The 20,918-nt window shown below is 40.2% G+C and overlaps 2 protein-coding genes across 2 annotated transcripts in view; one reads left to right on the top strand and one right to left on the bottom strand.

The window, feature by feature from the left end:
- Positions 1–236: 236 nt before the first annotated feature.
- Positions 237–1,406, bottom strand: LOC134211340 (deubiquitinase OTUD6B). The gene has a single exon (XM_062688121.1). The coding sequence runs from the start codon at positions 1,270–1,272 to the stop codon at positions 337–339; it is 936 nt and encodes a 311-aa protein (XP_062544105.1). The 5' UTR covers positions 1,273–1,406; the 3' UTR covers positions 237–336.
- A 1,746-nt stretch (positions 1,407–3,152) lies between these two features.
- Positions 3,153–20,918, top strand: part of LOC134205818 (Y+L amino acid transporter 2) — a 45,243-nt gene continuing 27,477 nt past the window's right edge. The window contains exon 1 of the mRNA XM_062681427.1: positions 3,153–3,625. The gene's annotated coding sequence lies outside the window, so the exon portion shown is untranslated. The remainder of the gene's footprint in view (positions 3,626–20,918) is intronic.

Raw genomic sequence — 20,918 nt, 5'->3', positions numbered from 1 at the left:
GCCCATTGCACTGGAAAGACAAGTAGGCAGCAATAAAATAGAAGAGAATTGTCCAAAATTTGTTACAACAGAAGCTCCCAAGGTTTCGAAAACATTGGTTTCTTACGAAGAATATAATCTATGTTTGATACGTCTATTAATGACAATGGCGACCCCACTACAGGCGGTGTCAATATACTTCAATCGCTAAATTATTGTAAAGCATGTTTCAAACATGATTGACAAAACTAGACTAATTATTCCTATAATTTACTTTACGCTTTATTATAAGACATTCGATTGTAGCATATACAAATTAAATATTCCTAAAACATCAGTGGTCTACCACCACACGAATCATTCGACTTCCTCATTTTCATCATCCTCCTCGCCATCAGCCGGCGCAGGCAGTGTCGAGTTGTAATGCTCCCCCAGTCGATACATATGCCGATGGTACGTTAGCACCAGCTTCCTGGTTGGATCTTCGCCTTCCCCGTGAACTGGCGAAGTCCCGCTGGCCTGGATGATCTCGATCGGGCACTTCAGTCCACTGGAAAGGGCTTTGACTTCGATCTCGCCGCCCCATGCTTTGGTGTTCCGAACCTGATAGCAGTACTTGCGAAATTCGTCCTCGTTCAGGATATCGCCCGTGTCCGGATTGGTCATGTAGAAAATAATGCTGTCCTTGTTGTCCTCGATGTAGTCGGCCGTCATCTGCCTCAGATCGGCCGTCTCGTAGTTTAGAACGCCTATCCGAGCCAGCTGATGCTTCACGGCATTGTACAAGCAATCGCCATCGGCAGGAACCGAGTATCCGATTAATCCGCGTTTTGCCAGCAGCTCGGCAATCTTCTTATCCTCCAAAATTCGCGGAGAATTCTTATTTTGCGCCTCTTCCGCCTTAATCTGTGCTTCCCGTTCCTTATCCTCTTGTGATTTCTTTTCCCGCCTCCGCTGGGCTTTCGATACCTTCGGTTGCTTTACGGTCTCACTTTCCTCTCCCACTTCGGCATCGACTTCAGCAGTTGAAGACTCGGCCTTCTCGCTTATCAGCAACGAATTCAACTTACTCAGCTCTTCAGCGTGTCGGTTCTCCAAATCCGCTTCCAGTCGAGTGATTTCGTCCTGTTGTTCTTTTTTCTTTTTCTTGTCCACCTTGGCCTTTTTCAGGGCCTGGATTTTGGCCTGCAGTTCCTTCTTCTCTCGACGATGACGGGTGAGTAGCGTTTCTTCGTCTTCTCCGGTTGCATCCGCGGTCTGTTGGAGAGCTGGATCCTGGCGGGCATCACTCATTGTGATTCGAATAGAATTTGTTACAATTGAAGTGGGATTTTGAAAACTTTTGCTTCGTAAAAATAGATTTTTGTAATCCGACGACGATTTTCAGAAGGCCGGCTATTTTGAATGATTGTTGTGTTGATTTTTTTGTGAATTTCAATGATGACAGGCGTGATTGAAGCACGAATGATAAGTTCCACATTTGATTCCACACGGTTACACGGTTGAATCCATCTAACCCAAATAATATTTAAACAACACAAAACTAAATTCATTTCATTAAGTCCTAATTTTGAAGTTCTGAATTACATATTTGGAAGCTTATCTCAATTGTTTGTATATTTTCCAAAAATATATCTATCATACAGTTCGGAACTTTTACGTACATCATCAGTTTTCGTACATCAATCAATTTTTAATTAAAATTTGTCTTTTTTTATGGAACCTGTACACCTCCGGTGGTGCAAAGGGCCGACTTGAAAGATCTCCATCCTGAGCGTTGCCCGGCTATCGCTTTAACATGTTGCCAGGTTAGATTTCGGTCGACTTCTTTTATTTCTTTATTGAGGCTTCGCCGCCATGAGCCTCTGGGTCTGCCTCTGCTGCATTGTCCCGCTGAGTTCCAGTCTAGTGCTTGTTCACAGATTCCTTTTCCACCCCTACATAAAGTGTGGCCGACCCCGCCCCACTTCCGATCTCGAATTTCTGTTGCTGTCGGCCTCTGGTGACAACGACAATGGAGCTGTTTGGAGTTGTTTGAGATCCAGTTTTGGGGCCAACAGGCCCGAATTATATACCACAGGCATCTGTTGATGAACACCTGCAGCCGTTGAGTGTTCTCCACTGATACACACCATGTTTCACTAGCGTATAACAGCACAGATTTTACGTTAGAGTTGAAAATTCGTATTTTGGTGCGTTCACTTATCTGCCTGTTATTCCAGATATTTCTTAAATTTGCAAAGGCAGCCCTTCCCGCATAATCATGGACCATACGTAGACCGCATCTGTTATAATTGAAGAGAATAAGTGGTATTGTACCGATGGTCTTTATAGTAGTTAACTATAAATGGACAGTCTCATATACTGTTTCAACAGTAGCTCAGATGGTAAACGGCCAATCTACCATATGAGTAATGGGCGGTTAAGTATAATTAACATTTAAATCTGGTCGTTTTTTCGAACAAAATATTCGATGAACCATACATAAGTTGGTAGATGTACAATTCAAGAACTATATAATTACACATCGACAGCATGTTATGTATTAACAGTAAGTGTTGATGTAGGCTTGGTATGGTGAATCAAGCTTAAAATTGTATGCCAACAATGAAGTGAATAGTGACAATATATCTTATAACGCATATGCAATTTGGACTGCATGGCATGTCGTTTTTCATTATGCGGGTTGCTTTCTTGATCCGTGCGCCTATGTCGATCTTGGTACCGCCGTCTGACGCCATTTGGCTACCAAGATATTGGAAGCTTTCAACATTCTCCACTGGTTGGCCAGCTAATTTGTCTAGAATTTATTATAAGCATTTTAAAATGATCTTCATATGCTGTGCAGTAGGATCTGTCAAAGTTAACACCGTCGTGTGTCTTCTTATTATTTTTACTTGGATTCGTCTATCGTTGGGTGGTTTTCTTTCTCTGTTTTTGACATCAAATGATGGAATGCAAGAGACGCCAGATCGAAAACAACTCAAAATTTGGGTTGTTTGATCTACCCGTGTACACCTGCACGAATACCGCAGCAACAACTTATGTTCCACAGATGACCCATGGTCTCAATTCGTAACAAAAACAAACTTATCATCTGTCAAAAAAGTGCATCCCACACCGGTTACGATGCAGTTTTCTGCATCATTACCGTATGCGGCTTCCGCGGTGCCCCCGACTTCGCACAAAGTCTCATCGCACACCGCGTCCGGCGTCCATCGTTATCAACGCCAGCCAGCTGCAAACGTAGTGGTCAGCAAAACAGTGTCTGTTGGTCTCCTCGGGAAAGGGTGAAAAGTGAGAACGAAACAAAGCTTGTGGGAAAATAATCATCCGTTCCGTTCGTTGTTCGTCTTTTTCGTTTCATTTCGTTCGCAACCGCTTGAGCGGACGGTCGTAGTAAAATTTCGTCGGTCGGTTTGTTCCCACGGGGAAACGCGTGTGCGGCGCATTTCAGCTAATTTATTGCTGTGTTTGTGCGCGAATTTGATTTTCTTTGGGACGTGATCGATTCCGGGTTAAAAAGAATACGTGCTAACAACAACAATAATCGGTGCAGTAAAAACGTTGAATATTGAATCAAACTGTGGTTGGTTTCGATGCCAGTGGCCGTCATCACTAGCGACGTAACAGATTCCGTAACGAGGTAAGTCTCCTTGGGAAAAAAAGAGTGGAAACGTGGAAAATTTCACCAAGGGGTTTTCCTTGCATACATAACCTCAAACGACCAGAGAAATGAAAATGCGGAAAAGGGAAAATTTAAAATAGACTTCGTCATCACAATGGGGTTTTGTTTATCAATAACGGCCACCTGTGAATCGTTTTGGACGTTGTAGAAAATAATGTTCTGATCAAAATCGATCGATGTGAATCAAGGCGCAACTAATGAAACAGTCTCTAGAATTTCATCAGCCTTAATATATCAAGGGTACGTTGGAATCGAACCACGCATGAATATCCTTCAGTAGTTGCTACGCTATTCTACTCATATTCTTGTTTATGGGAGAAATCCTTGCTTTTCTAGCTTCAAGTGTGTCACAACTCGGTTTATCTTTGAGGTGATTGTAACATTGTAAGGTACATAAACAGGATATTAAAAATTATTTTTATTTTTACATTATTGTGCGATTTGAAAAGACAATACAGGCTCATTAAAGTAAAAATAATTCCGGTTTGCCTTGTAACGCAAGTTCGTTATTATGCTGCATAAATCGGTTAAAAGGTATTTTTCGAGCCGGATTCTCAAGAATGTTGTTATTCAAGTGATTCAATTTCAAAATTTCAAGCGCCTAAGAGCATAATAGATACATGTTACTATTCTTTTGAAATTTCCTACCAAATGACTTGATTTATAAAGTTAGTTTCGAAAGTCAAAAAAATCTCGGGACAATTTACTGAAGAAACCTCCGGGAATCCGATGGTACGGAGTGATAGTTGAAAGTTTTTACCAAGCGCTTGCTGGTTGCAGATGAAGTTACATTTTTTCCTCTTTGCAAGTCCCGTCCCAGGTAATATTCAATGTTGAAGCAGAATTAGTTTTAAGTTCAAACGCTTGGATGAAAACGCTTAGTGTATGAGAATTACTTGTAAGGTGATTTCGTAATCTGTGAGATTGAGGATGTTGCCGTCTTCTATAAAGTTGTTCGGGTGATAATATGCGGACTGGAATAGGGGGTGCTGCCCAAATGGTTCTCTACCCTATAGAAATAACATGTTACCTATTGATTCGTGAGAATTAACCCATTACTGCGACCTACTCTAACTAAATTTGTTACAAAGAAGATTTATTATATTTGTGTATTGTAACATACAGGGTCGGATTTAGCCGGAAGGGGGCCCCGGGGCCGACAGCATGTGGGGGCCCCAAAATGTACAAAAAAAAATGGTTTTCGTACATAAGATTTGTGGGGACCCGGTGCTCCAGCAATTCCTCAGCAAATTGCTCCAGGAATTCTTCCGGAAGTTGCTCCAGAGATTTCTCCATAAGTTGCTCCAGGAATTTCTTTGTAATTTTCTCCAGGAATTCCTCCGGGAGTTGCTCCAGGAATTCCTCCGGAAGTTGCTTCAGGAATTACTCCTGAAGTTGCTCCAGGAATTCTTCCGTATTTTTTTTTCAGGAATGCCTTCTTAAGTTGCTCCAGAAATTCCTTCCTAAGTTGCTCCAGAAATTCCTTCCTAAGTTGCTCCAGGAATTCCTTCCTAAGTTGCTCCAGGAATTCCTTCCTAAGTTGCTCCAGGAATTCCTCCGTAATTTTCTCCAGGAATACCTCCGGAAGTTGCTCCAGGAATTCCTCCGGTGGCTCTTCCAGGAATGGAATTTTTCCGGAAGTTCCTCTGAAAGTTGCTCCGGGAATTCCTCCAGAAGTAGCTTCAGAAATTCCTCCGTAATTTTCGCCAGGAATTCCTCCGAAAGTTGCTCCAGGAATTTCTCCGGAAGTAGTTCCACAAATTCCTTCTCAAGTTCCTCCAGGATTTCCCCCGTAAGTTTCTCCAGAAGTTACTCCAGGGTTTCTTTCGGAAGTTGCTGCAGGAATTCCTCTGGAAGTTGCTCCGAAAGTTGCTCCAGAAATTCCTCCGGAAGATTCTTACCGTAGTTCCCCCAGGAATTCCTCCGTTATTTTCTCCGGGAATTCCTCCGTAAGTCCCTCTCAGATAAGAAGTATCTTACGGAGGAATTCCTGGAAGTAATTCCGAAACAATTCCAAGGAGAACTTATGGAAGTTTTCCGAGTGGAACTTACGGAAGAATTTCTGGATGAACTTCCGGAGGAATCCCTGGATGAACTACCGAAGGAATTCCTGGATGAACTTCCGGAGGAATTCCAGGAGGAACTTCCGGAGGAATTCCAGGAGGAACTTCCGGAGGAATTCCAGGAGGAACTTCCGGAGGAATTCCAGGATGAACTTCCGGAGGAATTCCAGGAGGAACTTCCGGAGGAATTCCAGGAGGAACTTCCGGAGGAATTCCAGGAGGAACTTCCGGAGGAACTTCCGGAGGAATTCCTGGAAAAGCTTCCGGAGAAATTCCTGGAGGAACTTCCGGCGAAATTCCAAGAGGAACTTCCGGCGAAATTCCAGGAGGAACTTCCGGCGAAATTCCAAGAGGAACTTCCGGAGAAATTCCAGGAGGAACTTCCGCAGCAATTCTTGAAGGAATTCCGGAGGAATTCCAGGAGGAAGTTCTGGAGGAATTCCAGCAGGAATTTCCGGAGGAAAATCGGAAGGATTTGCAGGAGGAACTTCCGGAGAAATTTCTGGAGGAACTTCCGGAGGAATTCCAGGAGGAACTTCCGAAGGAATTCCAGGAGGAACTTTCGGAGGAATTCCTGGAGGAGCATCCGAAGGAATTCCTGGAGGAACTTCATGAGGATTCTCTGGAGGAACTTCTGGAAGAATTCTAGGAGAAACTCCCGGAGGAATTCGTCGATATTTCATAGCGAATCATTTATTTTCGATAACTGCGTTACATCTTTGTCGGCCATTAGTGACATAAACACAATCCGGTTGTTAACAAAGGTTCCTCGAATCCCAACACTTCAGGATCTTCCACCATTCGATCACCACACGTTTGTCCGTCAAGATGCTCCCATCCTTATTCTTGCACATCTCGACTCGCGGCACGAAGCCTTTCCGGGATGCGTTAAGCATCTGATAGAACTTGCGTATTTCTTGAGAACGGCACAGCTGTCCCATCTTCTCGCACTTCTTCTAGGTGGCGTTTCTTCTCCTGAAAAGGCGAGTCTGTTGTCTCTGCTTCCATCGATACGCGCTGCGTCCTTCTCCTCCAGAATCTGTCTGCACTCTTCGTCGAACCAATCGTTCCGTCGATTTCGTCACACATACCCGACGTTGTTCTCCGCTGCGTCGTTAAGGTCTGAGGGAAGGGTTTTCCGTTAAAAAAGCACGTGATAGCACTCTCTGAGAGAGAAAATCGCCCAATTCAGCGCGCCAGAATGATGCTGTCAGTGTCGCCAAAATTATTTCATCATTATACAGCTTACAATTGCTTTAGAATTTGCCGTGAACGGAGAACAAAAGGAATTGGCAACAATGGGAAAGAAATTTATCCCTCATGCAGTGGTTCGGCGAGAGAATAGCAGCAAACTCCAGCTGATTTTGAAAAATGACAACATGAGCCGTTTCTAGAACAACATTAGAAAATATCGTGAGAAGATTTCTGTACAAGGTTTCCACACAAGCTTTGAAAAGTATTTGTGTGATAACAGTGGTGCTGGTGTAAGTGGACAAATAAGACAAATAAAACAAATAAGCCAAATAAGACAAATAAGATAAATAAGATAGATAAGACTAAGACGGAAAATAAAGTAAGTTCCTCCAGGAATTCCTTCGGAAGTTCCTCCAGAAATTCCTTCGGAAGTACCTCCAGTAATTTGTTCGAAAGTTCCTCCAGGAATTCATTCGGAAGTTCCTCCAGGAATTCATTCGAAAGTTCCTCCAGGAATTCCTTCGGAAGTTCCTCCAGGAATTCCTTCGGAAATTCCTCCAGGAATTTGATCGGAAGTTCCTCCAGGAATTCTTTTGGAAGTTCCTCCAGGAATTCCTTCGGAAGTTCCTCCTTCGGAAGTTCCTCCAGGAATTCCTTTGGTAGTTCATCCAGAAATTCCTTCGGAAGTTCTTCCGGAAGTTCCTCCAGGAATTGCTTCGGAAGTTTCTTCAGGAATTCCTTCGGAAGTTCCTTCAGGAATTCCTTCGGAAGTTCCTCCAGGAATTCCTTCGGAAGTTCCTCCAGGAATTCCTTCGGAAATTTCTCCTTAGGAAGTTCCTCCAGGAATTCCTTTGGAAGTTCCTCCAGAAATTCCTTCGGAAGTTCCTTCAGGAGTTCCTCCATGAATTTCATCGGAAGTTCCTTCAGGAATTCCTTCGGAAGTTCCTCCAGAAATTCCTTCTGAAGTTCCACCAGGAATTCATTCGAAAATTCCTCTAGAAATTTCTTTGAAAATTCCTCCAGGAATTCCTTCGGAAGTTCCTCCAGGAATTCCTTCGGAAGTTCCTCCAGGAATTTCTTCGGAAGTTCCTCCAAGAATTCATTCGGAAGTTCCTCCAGCAATTCCTTCGGAAGTTCCTCCAGGAATTCCTTCGGAAGTTTCTCCTTCGGAAGTTCCTCCAGGAATTGCTTCGGAAGTTTCTTCAGGAAATCCTTCGGAAGTTCCTCCAGGAATTCCTTCGGAAGATTCTCCAGGAATTCCTTCGGAAGTTCCTCCAGGAATTCCTTCGGAAGTTCCTCCAGGAATTCCTTCGGAAGTTCCTCCAGGAATTCCTTCGGAAGTTCCTCCAGGAATTCCTTCGGAAGTTCCTCCAGGAATTCCTTCGGAAGTTCCTCCAGGAATTCCTTCGGAAGTTCCGTCAGGAATTCCTCCGGAAGTTCCTTCAGGAATTTCTTCGGAAGCTCCTCCAGGAATTCCTATGGAAGCTCCTCCAGGAATTCCTTAGGAAGTTTCTCCAGGAATTCCTTGGGAAGTTCCTCCGGGAATTCCTCCGGAAGTTCCTCCGGGAATTCCTCCGGAAGTTCCTCCGGAAATTCTCCTGGAAGTTCCTCCTGAAATTCCTCTGGAAGTTCCCTCGGGAATTCCTCTGGAAGTTTTCAAAGAAACTTTTGAAGGAATTCCCAGGGACACTTCCGGAGGAATTCCCAGGGACACTTCCGGAGGAATTCCCAGGGACACTTCCGGAGGAATTCCCAGCGGAACTTCCGGAGGAATTCCCGGGAAACTTCCGGGACTCTTCCGGAGGAATTCCCGGGAGAACTTCCGGAGGAATTCCCGGGGGAACTTCCGGAGGAATTCCCGGGGGAACTTCCGGAGGAATTCCTGGGGGAACTTCCGGAGAAATTCCCGAAATAATTCCCGGGGGAACGTCCGGAGGAATTCCTGGAGGAACTTTCGGAGGAATTCCCGGGGGAACTTCCGGAGGAATTCCCGGGGGAATTCCGGAGGAATTTCTGGAAGAACTTCCGAAGGAATTCCTGGAAGAACTTCCGAAGGAATTTCTGGAAGAACTTCCGAATGAATTCCTGGAGGAACTTCCGAAGGAATTCCTGGAGGAACTTTCGAAGGAATTCCTGGAGGAACTTCCGAAGGAGAAATTTCGAAAGAATTCTGGAGGAACTTCCGGAGGAATTCCTGGAGGAACTTCCGGAGGAATTCCTGGTGGAACTTCCGGAGGAATTCCTGGAGGAACTTCCGGAGAAATTCCTGGAGGAACTTCCGGAGGAATTCCTGGAGGAACTTCCGGAGGAATTCCTGGAGGAACTTCCGGAGGAATTTCTGGAGGAACTCCAGGAGGAACTTCCGGAGGAATCCCTGGCCTGGAGGATCTTCCGGAGGAATTCCTGGAGGAACTTCCGGAGGAATTGCTGAAAAAACTTCTGGAGGAATTCCAGGAGGATCTTATTCATATATTTGATTTCAATATATAATATATAATTTTTGGTATCTTCGTGTTCACAAATAGGAATACGCTTTTTTTCTAGTGTCACGCTAGGTACAAAGTTGACGGACTCTCATCGCTCCTTTCCTGCCGCGTGCCACAAGAAAATATGCTGATGGCTGCTCTCCCGAAATGTTATTTTTTGTATGGAATTTGGAAAACTGGGTTGAAGTACAACGACTTTTCTTCAAAATTTAATGCGGTCACATATACTTTTTATTACATCAAAATGATCGTTGGAAAAATTCAAACCTTTTGTCAGTTGGGTTTTGCGAAATTCGGTTCCTTTGTGCTTCAAATCATCGGAGAGATGTACTAAGAAGCGAAAATTTCAGTTCTACAATAGTTCAGTATTTAGAGCTTTATTCAAATTTGGGAAATATTAGGTCCATGAAATTTTGTAGGAACATTCCACAAATTTCGTGGACCTACTATTTTCCAGCCAACAGCATATTTTCTCGTGGCGCACGGCAGGAAAGAAGCGACGAGAGCGAAAGTCCGTCAACTTTTTATCTAGCGTGTCATTAGAATAAAGTGCTTTCCTATTTGTAAGCACAAAAACACCAAATGTATAAATTTAAATCAAATATAGGAATGGGATGAGATACAGGGTGGCCAGTGAGTCGGGAAATGCGGGAATTGAAAGTCCATGCGGGAAATGCGGGAGAAAGTAGGGAATTTCTCAAAATTATACAAAAAATCGGGAAAAAAGTCATCAGTTGTTCTTTTCATTACATCATGTATAACAGGCCTGGTAGGGGGTCACTTTTTAGTGACTTGGTCACTTTTTTCGGGTCAGTCACTAAAAGGTCCTATTTTTCGACCTCATGTCACTAAAGTCAATTGTTCTCGGAAAAAGTCACTATTTTCAACTATTTTGAAACTAGTGACTAGGTTTCGTTAATAGCATCGTTGCGGAATTCAAATTCATGACGGATTTAGAAAAAATGACCAATTTGTAATTTTTGGCCCGAAAGCTGTTCACAAATTCTTACCTATCTGGATGCCTAGTTGGCTACAGCGTCGATACACCTATGTCTAGCGTATTATAGAGCTCCATAATCGTCGGTCTTGGGCGATGCTCCTCCAGTTTCCCTGAACGTTGAGGGTCCCCAGGTCCGATTCCCTCGTGTGCAGCCAGCGTGTTCGTGGCCTTCCACGAAGTCGCCGGTCCCTATCTGATTCTCCGTTGTATATTGTTTTTGCTATTCTTTCTTCCGACATTCGCACTAAGTGACCACTGGAGTCTGCCGTATTTTATACGATTCACAATATTTTCTTCTTTGTATACTTGATACAGCTCATGATTCTGACGACAATTGATACATTCGAAACTGCATAAACCTTGGATATTATATCAAGAAAATTGTGAATTTTTTAAGATTTTTATTATTTTGAGATTGTCTCACCGGTTGGTAGTTCGAACTTCTTGTTTGGAACCCTCTAAGACGAGTTTAGTACTTTCCATTTAATTTCACTACGTTTTGTTATCTTTGCAGATACGTATTTCGACCACACAGTTGCGGTCGAAATACGTATCTGCAAAGATAACAAAACGTAGTGGAGTTAAATGAAAAGTACTAAACTCGTCTCAGACGGTTGAATACATTCCTCTAAAAAGAACTTAAAATATTTTTTTGGGGTTCTTGTTTGAGATTTTTGAAATTTTGAATAAAATCCTTTAGGTTTCGTAATAATTCTTGGATTTCAGATTTATAAACTTTGTGAGTCAAATTAAATCTATGTCAAAACATTATTTAAATAAATTTCTATCATAAAAAAGTGCCATTTTCACACAAGCAAAGATTTTCCGAATAAGTTCGAACCCATATAGAACATTATTGCACCTTATTTTATATGACTTGCCTTAAATATAAAAATAAATATAAAAGCTAATGAAATAAAACAAATTCATCAAATTTCATTAGTCATAAGACGATCTATCCCATTTAATTCCATCAGTGTCTCATACTTGACTCGACTTGAGAGACTTAGGACGCAATTACTGTTACTGTTGAGGTCGACACTCGACATACGTATACTTGTAAAAAATGCAAAGTAATGGAATTAAATAATTCATTACAAGAGAAGACATTGCACTAAATAAGCACACACATTTCTTTTCATCGGTTTTGTTAAATAATGTTATGGCAATTCATAATTTTGCGGAATTGAAAGTCACTAGTTGGTTCCTTTTTTCGACAGTGTTGGTCACTAAAGTCACTATTTTGAGCGGCATTGAGCGCTACCAGCCCTGGTATAATTTTTGTATTGTATAGCATAAAAAAACATTATTTACTATTTTAAATGCATATGTTTTTCCACGTAACGTTTAAAACTATTTTCGACTTTGTCGAATGTATAATGAAAATGATATTGAAATCAGAATTCTCTAATGTCTAGAGCCCTCGGTAGTGATGATGGAAGGCAACATGCCACATACGCTTCGGCAGGTTTCTGAGACCATAGATATCTCCAAAAGCTAAATTGCATTTCGTTGCAGTTTGTGGATTCCTGAAGATGCTTTATCGATATTCTCTTGAAAGCTACTCGAGTTTTGTCTGGAGACTTGTCGACATTGGTCGAGTATTTCCAATTATGTCCAATTCAAGGCACACTTCTCAACAATCTCTGGTCATTCGTTGTTACCATCTTAATTTTAACACATGGTAACGCTGTGCAGAAGAAGTGTTTTAGATTAATGATTTAGATGATCATAAACCAGCAAGAGGATTAAGGAAGGACTGGAGAATGATGCCATAATAAAATCAGAATGTGTAGGTAGCAATACAGTAATATCCCGATTTTATCACCCCCCTGGTGAATTTTGGGGTGATAAAATAGGGCATGTGACAAAATCGGGAAAAAAATATTTTCAATTTTTTCATTTAATTTACATATATGAATCAGTTTACGCCTTGAAAAGACAAAATGCGTGAACGGTACTCGTTATTTCTTGTTGAAAATGCTTACAAGATTCTTCGCAGGTACTGAAAAGTTTTTCATAGAAAATTTCATGCGGTAAAATTTATTTCATGAAAATCATTGTTGTTTGCGGTATCATTCACAAATAAAAAGAAAGGCTAAAATTTTTGGGGTGACAAAATCGGGTCGAAAACGTGACAAAATCGGGACGTCATAAAATCGGGTCGAAAACGTGATAAAATCGGGGGTAGACAAAATCGGGGAGTGACAAAATCAGGTCGACACTGTAGTAGAAATAAACTAAACAATAATACATCAATGGTCAAAGTAAAATAAGCCTCAAAAACTGAAAATAGATTGAGGAAAAAAATAGAGATGGGTAATAAGCAATGAAGAGCATGAAGGTTTTAATAATTATTATTTTTATTAAAGTGGTTTGCAGCAGAAGAGATGAGCCAGCCTAGGGCTGGAAGAAGATGGATGAAAAAAATATTGGCAGACGCAAAAATGCTTATTCTCTCAACGGCTTCTTCACTTTATTTAAAGGTTTACTATAGACCAACATTTGAAAAGAGCGTAACAGTCATATTTATTCTTCCCGGTTGCTCGTCTGCATATAGACAAAAGAACTGTAAAGGATAAATTTTGGCTGTTCCACACTTTTCAAATGTTTAGAGGCCTTAAAAATTGAGCATAAATTAGCTAAAGAATTGGCTGCGACAATAAAACTAAGTAAATTTATGTCAGGAAACGAAAATTAAAAGCACTTTTTGAATAAAATATAATCAATCAGGATTTTTTTGAGATTAGAATAGAAATTTGAAATCTTCAAAATTGCATCGGGAATTTTTCAAAAATATCGGGAAAAAGTCGGGAAATATGCGGGAATTTTAAAATGGAAGTTTAGTAATTACCCTGAGATAAACAATTGATAATAAATGAGATAATTAAAACATATAAGCCAAATAGAACAAATAACACAAATATGACACTAAATTAATGATTTCGTGTGTTACTTCTACGTGAAGTTAAACGATTTACAATGATATGGAAATGCTAATATCATCTTCCAAACTTGGACGTACATGTTTATGGTAGAATTAGCGAGCGAGGGTCGTGATATGTGCCAATTCACAAATATTGCCCTCCGCTCGCTTTCAAATCGACTTCATATAAAACGATTCTTCATGCCTGCCGTATCCTAACGGAACTATCAATTCTATACTTTCGCCTCTAATTCTATTGTACGTCCAAGTTTGGAAGATGATATTAGCATTTCCATATCATTTGGCTTATTTGTTATATTTGTCTTATTAATAAGATAAATTATAAAGGCAAATTATATAAATGCGGTAAATAAGACATATAATAAGATAGGTTCCACAAGTAATGTGGCCGACTTTACACTTTGATAGCATGTGGTCAGGGTTTGATTCCGAGGATGAAAAAGTCTCTCACTTATCATGTCGGTATACATATACGATATGTAGCATAGTACAAGAGATTTTTTTTTCGCCAGCTGGCATGATAAAGAACTGATTCGAAAGACTGTACCTTATGATAAATTTCTTTTAAAAGCTCAAAACTCTGTTCTGATGATGCATTTCAACTTGTTCTACACAGCTATGCGGTCCCCAACACAAAATGAGCGAAAACCATCACTTCTGTGTGGAAGCTGCCTATCCGATTCTGTTTTCTCGCACTTGTATACAAGTTTGATAAATTTGTTATCATGGCTTGTTATGATTCGGAACAGTTTTTGCCTTTCTTTTATCGTTATTCGTTATCTATCGAGAGCGATTTTTGCAAACCCCGCATGTGGTAGATGTTGATTTTTGTTCTATTTACAGATGTGCAAACTGTCATGGAACCCAAACGTGTGATATTTGTAACATAAACAACTGCTGCTTGTAATACGACCGATATATTTATTCTTTTATTGCATGAAAACAGTTCAAATGAGTATGAAATACAAAATGAACACATATAACTAAATATCAACGAATATAACGCAATATAAATAATTACAAAGACACAATTAATTGTAAACAATAAAAGCACTTTGTGGTAATACGTATTACCTTTCGTAATGAGTCATTCTTTAGTAGTCTGTTACTCTTTCTTCGTCCTTTTCGAACGCAGCAACAAATGAGATAACTTTTCTTGTCGAACGTAAGTCATTGCGCTATAATCGGTTAAGATTGAGTACACTGAGTTCAAAGTTGGATTACAAAATAACATTATCTCAATTAATAAAACTGAATCGAATGCAAAGATGTTTTCAATCGTTTAGTCATAACTTGACTCATCTTCCAATTACTCATCCAGAAGCTCCATCGAAATGGGTTGTATGGCGGACTTGTAATTCTATTTTCCCGGCTTAATCGATGGTATGTGAAACTTGTTTATTAAATATTCCTATGAAAGCCTATTTAGCGTTGAATAGTTTCGAAACGTATTCCGCGACCGGACCTAATATATGCATTAGTGTTCAACTAGACAACTTTCCCTGTCGAATGAATTTCGTTAGTAATCCGTTTATTGTTGCAATGACTGTGAGACTGCCAATGATGTAGCATAATGTAATCATGAGAGATTTTATGCAACGATCTTCCTTCAAAAAAGTTCTTTGGAGTTAGAGTCATTTGGTGCAATATTGTGCTCATAAAATAACAGAGCTCTTAAAAATAACGACAATAACTTACATCGAAAGCATATAATTATCGAGAAATTCATTGTTAACTTTTACGATGTGGGTGGGCGCAAATGAAACAACAATGTCGATATTATCTGCAATATTATTTGTGCATTTGACGCTGCATGCTGCATGAAGGCTCGTTCTGCATTGGTGAGCAACTATCCCTACCTGATAGAAAACGCCGAGATGGAAATTTCCGTTCCAGTTGAACGCACCGATTCGATCAGGTTTGATTGGGTGTTTGTTTCTTTTCTACCGAAGACAATGAGTAGGAAGTGAAGCTTTGCTACCCTCAACGAAAAGAACTGAGTAACATATTGTTTGCTTCTGTCTAGTGGTGTTGTAAATCTTGATAACAAAATTTCCCTCGAAACATGTGACTGTTGCGTACTACCCAAGGGGTATAATGTCTTCTCTTCTATAATGTCTGCATCGTGTCGCATGCCGGAGACGATAAGCCCCCGCAACGCGTAGTATTAATAGAATATTGACGGGCCAACCTATAACCGTGCTTTCATCATAGCCCTTCAGCAGCGCATCATCTTCCGAAGCCGGCCTATCAAATCAAGGAAAATTTTCACCGGTTCGAACACTATTGCTAAGTGCCGATCTTCTGCTTCGCTCGAAGCGGCACAAACTGGTCCATCGTATTTGATTCATCGTGTGGGAGTGGGTGTTGGAAAACGTGCGTGGGTATTTATCGGTTCGGCCAGACAATGGCAGTTGCAATTGCAGCCAGTGCATTGCAAACGACGTCAATGGCAGACATATAGGGACAAAGTAGTGACGCACATGAAGAATAGGTTCAATTACCCCCATCAGTGGGAATAATGTCCTATCTGCCCATAACTGGCTAACAACTGTGATTTATCATGAAACAAAACGAATGTTCAATTTTGCCAATTTGTTTGTCCGTTTTGGCAGCATTCAATAATCAGCTTTTTCATATAAAATCGAATGTTGTAAATCTGAATCTGTCTGAAATTCGGGCCAAAACGGTTATTTCCCACGCGATACTAGCTGACGCTTGCATCTTAACGCATAAGCAGAATAACTAAATAAAAAAACTCACGAGTGGTAAACGAAGGAAAGAAAATAGCGACTTCAGTATATAGATATAGCTAACCAAAACAAACCCGACTGAGAAACTTCGGATGGAACTGGCTTGAACCGGTTATAGTTAGGCGTAATAAATTTCCAACTATAGGTTGATCATATATGAATTCTGTAGCGTGTATTTCTTTACCTTGATTTAGACTTTATCCAACAAATAATCCCAGATCAATCAATCCTCTACAGAAAATCATAATGATCGGCAAGGAACTGATAATACTTATAGTTTATGCATCGTTACTTTTGACACTTTTGGATGAAGGTTGGGTTCATTGTTTACCATAAATAAGTGATAGCTATACATGTCGCCAATCACACAGTCTATACGAGTCCGCAAATCGTCTCCAACCTGATCGATCTACCGCATCTCGCCTTCCTGGGCATCCTTCACTATCCAGAACCAGTTTCACACTGAAGGCGTTGGTGGTTGAGTTGTACGCGTAACTGCCTCTCACCTCGCTGAGAATGGGTTCGATTTCCATTGGCATTTTCTAGGACGAGAAAGCAGCTTCCAGTTCCAAGCGCGGAATGAATTATTGGCAGTGGCTGATTTTCTACTCACCGCTTCCACATCCAGGCGCTATCGTATATGCGCAAATAGCCAGCATGAGTTAACCGCCAGAAATTTGTATGGCGAAAGACATCTAACGCGGGTTTTCTCAAAATTAGGAACTTTTCATGAAAAACTATTTGGTACCGGTTATGTAGGAAGGTGTCTGCTACTACGCCTACCAAATATTTTTTCGATAAAGGTGCTTAATTTTGAGAAATCGAACCTTAGATGCCTTTCGCCATACTAATTTCAGAAAGTTAACTCCTAGTGTGCCGCTGTAATTACGCTCAAAGCAGGTGATTCATTGATTGGTGCTTCAAAGGAGCAACTTTACTCTTCGCCAAAACCAACGAACATTGCACTTGTTTAGCACTATCAAAGAAACGGAAATAGACCGCACAGATATTAGGCAGCTCCGTTGGCATCGGTGAATACATCACATCGTCAGATGCAAGTGGTCTTTGTATTTGGTTGAAGTTGAAACGTGGAACACCAAGCTCATTTATACCAGTTCCACCCATCTCGAATCCACCCATTTCACGAACTCTTCAACATTCATTTCTTCGTCCCACTGAATTCCACTTGACTTCTCCACAGATCATGAATCAGGATACAACCGTGAATAAGGTATTACGAGAGAAGACCGAGCGGATAGAAAAGGTTCATTATTATCTTCAACGCAACACATTCGAAAACGAATGGTTGCAAGTGCTCCACCCAAGTTCGGTAGAGAATGTTAGAATGAACGGCTGAGGGTGCCACAACATTCCTAAAACTCTTTCCATCGTTTCTCCGGTTGGAGACAGCGGAATAAATGGTTCGTTCGCAACATCTTCTTTAGACAGGGTGTCGACTATCTGGAAAAACCTGAAAAACTGGCATTATTATGGAATTAATGTCAACCTGGAAAAGTCAGGGAATTACCAAAGATTTCTTGGAACATTAGGGGAAATCGGCAAGATACAATGAGAACATGTTGTGCTCATATCGTTTACATACAGCTCTGCGTCTGCGCCACACACCATTTTCTAGTTCCCCTCCGAGTATTGCACGCAGCACGTTTCGCTCGAAAACCCCGAAAGCTCTTCGGTCCGCCTCTTTCAATAGAATCAAAGTTTCGTATAGAGCAAATTTCGTTTCCGTCTGCATGTTGTGGGACCTAAGCTGGTTACGTAACACGTAAAATGCCCTATTTGCAGCAGCAATACGTCTTCTACTTCATTGTCACATGTCACAAGCGTTCCAATAAGGTAAACAAATTCTTCAACAACTTCAAACACATCCCCATTAAGCATTTCTTCAGCACCAACACCGCTAGGTCTTCCTCTTCCTCTTCAGTGGGACAAAAGCCTCTACTACTGGAGCAAAGCCCAGGAGCATATGATGATAGTGCCGTTCCTCTGCACGCCAGATCTCCTAATAGCGCCCTCGAGTGCAATGTTGAACAATAAATTCCAAAGTGCATCACCCTGCTTCAATCCGTCTAAGATTAGAAACGAGGTTGACACTTCGTCTGCAATCCGAATACTTGATTCCGAACCATCCAGCGTTGCACGTATCAGTCTAATCAGTTTCGCCAGAAAACCATGTTCGGACATTATCTGCCACAGCTCATTTCTTTCACTGAATCGTACGCTGCGAAGGAAGTGTGTACAATTAGACTTCTTATTTCGAAAGTTTATGCTTTGATACTTGGGTTTTCAAACGCCAAACTATTTGAAGGTAACTGCAATATCAGAACTAGTTCTGGACAATTGTATTCAATAGATTGTCTATTCCATCTGAAATACAAGATACTTCAAGAAATCTAACATTTAGTTTTCTGATAAGTACATTGTTTATCAACATCATCGTTGAAGAAATTTTATATCTCTGCGGGCAGTATTTCTTTCGGCAGAACAAATTTCAAAAACCTGGCCGAGATCTAGTTGATCATGTATGTTTGTGTACGCGATATTTTAGAATAAATCATTCGACACGGGGAAACCGAATGAGCTCATTGAGATTTTAGAATAGACCTTTTGAGGTGATTTTTTTTCAAAAATGTAAATTCATCATTCAATAGACCTCGAGATAGACCTAAATCAGATGGATCACGACAGTTTATTTATTGATCAGTTTCATTGTTATGTTTTTTAATATTGATCAAAATAGTCGTTCACGATTTTAATGCCTTTAATGCATGTAATGCAAAGGCATTTTATAGCAAATTGTGCTGCCATCGGGGTTTGACAGGTGAAAACGCATTTCATCGAGCTTTGAAACAATTCCTTGAACCTGTCATGACACGTCACTATTATTTTATTCAATTCCACCACGTTGTAATATTTACAGACAGTGATGTCCTACACAGTTGGCAAAAAATCTGCTCTTTTATTTTTTACAATTTTCAACAATCAAATAAAATACATTTAGTGAGTGCAACTAATAGATGGATATTTGAGCTTTCGAAATGTCACTTCAATCTGTCAAAATAATACACGCCGGGGCCACGCGGGCGCGCGCACAGCAAATACACCGGCGTGTAATACTGAATGAACTTTTTTTTGCAAACTTTATTGAACTAAGATCAATCATTCGAATATTTTCCTCTCCATTACACAATAAATCATTACCACTAGATTACCACTACCCACGACTGCCCATATGAATCTCAATTTTAGTTTTTCACGATTTACTCAACCTAACCGTGATTTTCGAATAAGGAAATATCATATAAACCCGTCGGAACGGATAACAAACATAACTGCTGAAGAAATGAAGAAAATCCATCCAGCCGAGTTATGCGGATACGAACACAGACCATTTCATTTTTATTATAAAGATAAACGTTTCGTGGATAACCCGTCATTTTAAATATTTTTTAGTTTGAATTTTTGCCCACCTTGACCTGCAGTGCAACAGTTTTTTGCTATAACATATATCAAAAATTAGTATAGTTGAAAGATTATTCCACAAAATGGTTCCCTTCAAGGATGTATTTCGAAAAACAAATTATTTGTTCCTTTTTGTGTATTTTTTCCACAAACTCACACCAAGAAAATAACCTACCACTGCTCCAATACTAGCATTTATTAATAAATACCAATGACTCCGTAAAATTTAATTCTAGGTTGAATAGAATCGATAAATATTCGAAAACGACTGAGAATTTAAAAAATCGGTGTATTTTATCTTATAATCTCAGAAACGGTAGCACTCAGAAAAAAAATACTGTATACCTTTTCCATTGGAAATTTAACGTACTTTCATAAAATCGGGTCGATAAAAACGTAAAAAAAATATTTCGACCATTTTTGAAAAACCAACTAATTTTAAAAAATTATAACTTTTTTGTCCATCATTTCTCCATTATGACTCATAGTGCAAAAAAATACATATATTATCTGCTACAACATATCAAAAAATAAAAAATATTGAAAAATTCGTTTTTGAGAAAATCGATTTTTAAGTTTTATTTTCAATATTTGAACAATTTTTTTTCGCAGTGTATATTTTTTTCACATAGCCCCATTGATTACCTAAAACTTTGCCGAAGACATCAAAACGATCGGACAAGCCATTTTCAAGTTAATTTTTTTAAGTGTTCAAGGTGGTTTTGCTTAGGCCCTTGTGAGTAAAGCTAGAGTCAAAATGGCAAACCAATGATGCAAATTAAAATCATGATTTCACAGAGAATTGCTCCTATACATTGGTCGATCGAAGGTAAACAAAACTTGGAATTCTGAAATCGTTCGTGCTGGACCTCCTCGCATAAAAATGTACTCTACACCCAAAAACCAAAGCTAACAATTATTGCATAAAATCTTGGCATATGCATTTCTTTAAGGTTTTCAGGTCTGGAGGAAGGGTTCCCTTAAAAAAAACATGTGGTATCACTCTCTGAGAGAGAAAATTGCCCAATTTAGCCCGCCAGAATGACGCTGTCAGTGTCGCCAAAATTATTTCATCATTATGCAGTTTACAATTGCTTCAGATCTTGCCGTAAACGGAGAACAAAAGGAATTGGCAACAATGGGGAAGAAATTTATCACTTATGCAGTGGTTCGGCGAGAGAACAGCAGCAGCGCTGACCAATCACGCAATGAGGAGATCAAAATAAGCAAACACCAGCTGGTTTTGGAAAAGGGAAACATGTGTCGTTTCTAGAAAATATCGTGAGAAAATTTCTGTACAAGGATTCCAAATAAGCAGTGAAAAGGAT

Source organism: Armigeres subalbatus, chromosome 1 (assembly GCF_024139115.2).
Source record: "Armigeres subalbatus isolate Guangzhou_Male chromosome 1, GZ_Asu_2, whole genome shotgun sequence".
In the NCBI taxonomy this organism is placed as follows: domain Eukaryota; kingdom Metazoa; phylum Arthropoda; class Insecta; order Diptera; family Culicidae; genus Armigeres; species Armigeres subalbatus.
The sequence above is the reverse complement of the archived record's forward strand: the minus strand, read 5'-3'. Positions and strand labels throughout refer to the sequence as shown.

What these genes read in the sequence shown, in the direction of transcription:
- LOC134211340 (XM_062688121.1), bottom strand. Translation starts at nt 1,272, where the DNA reads ATGAGTGATGCCCGCCAGGATCCAGCTCTCCAACAGACCGCGGATGCA.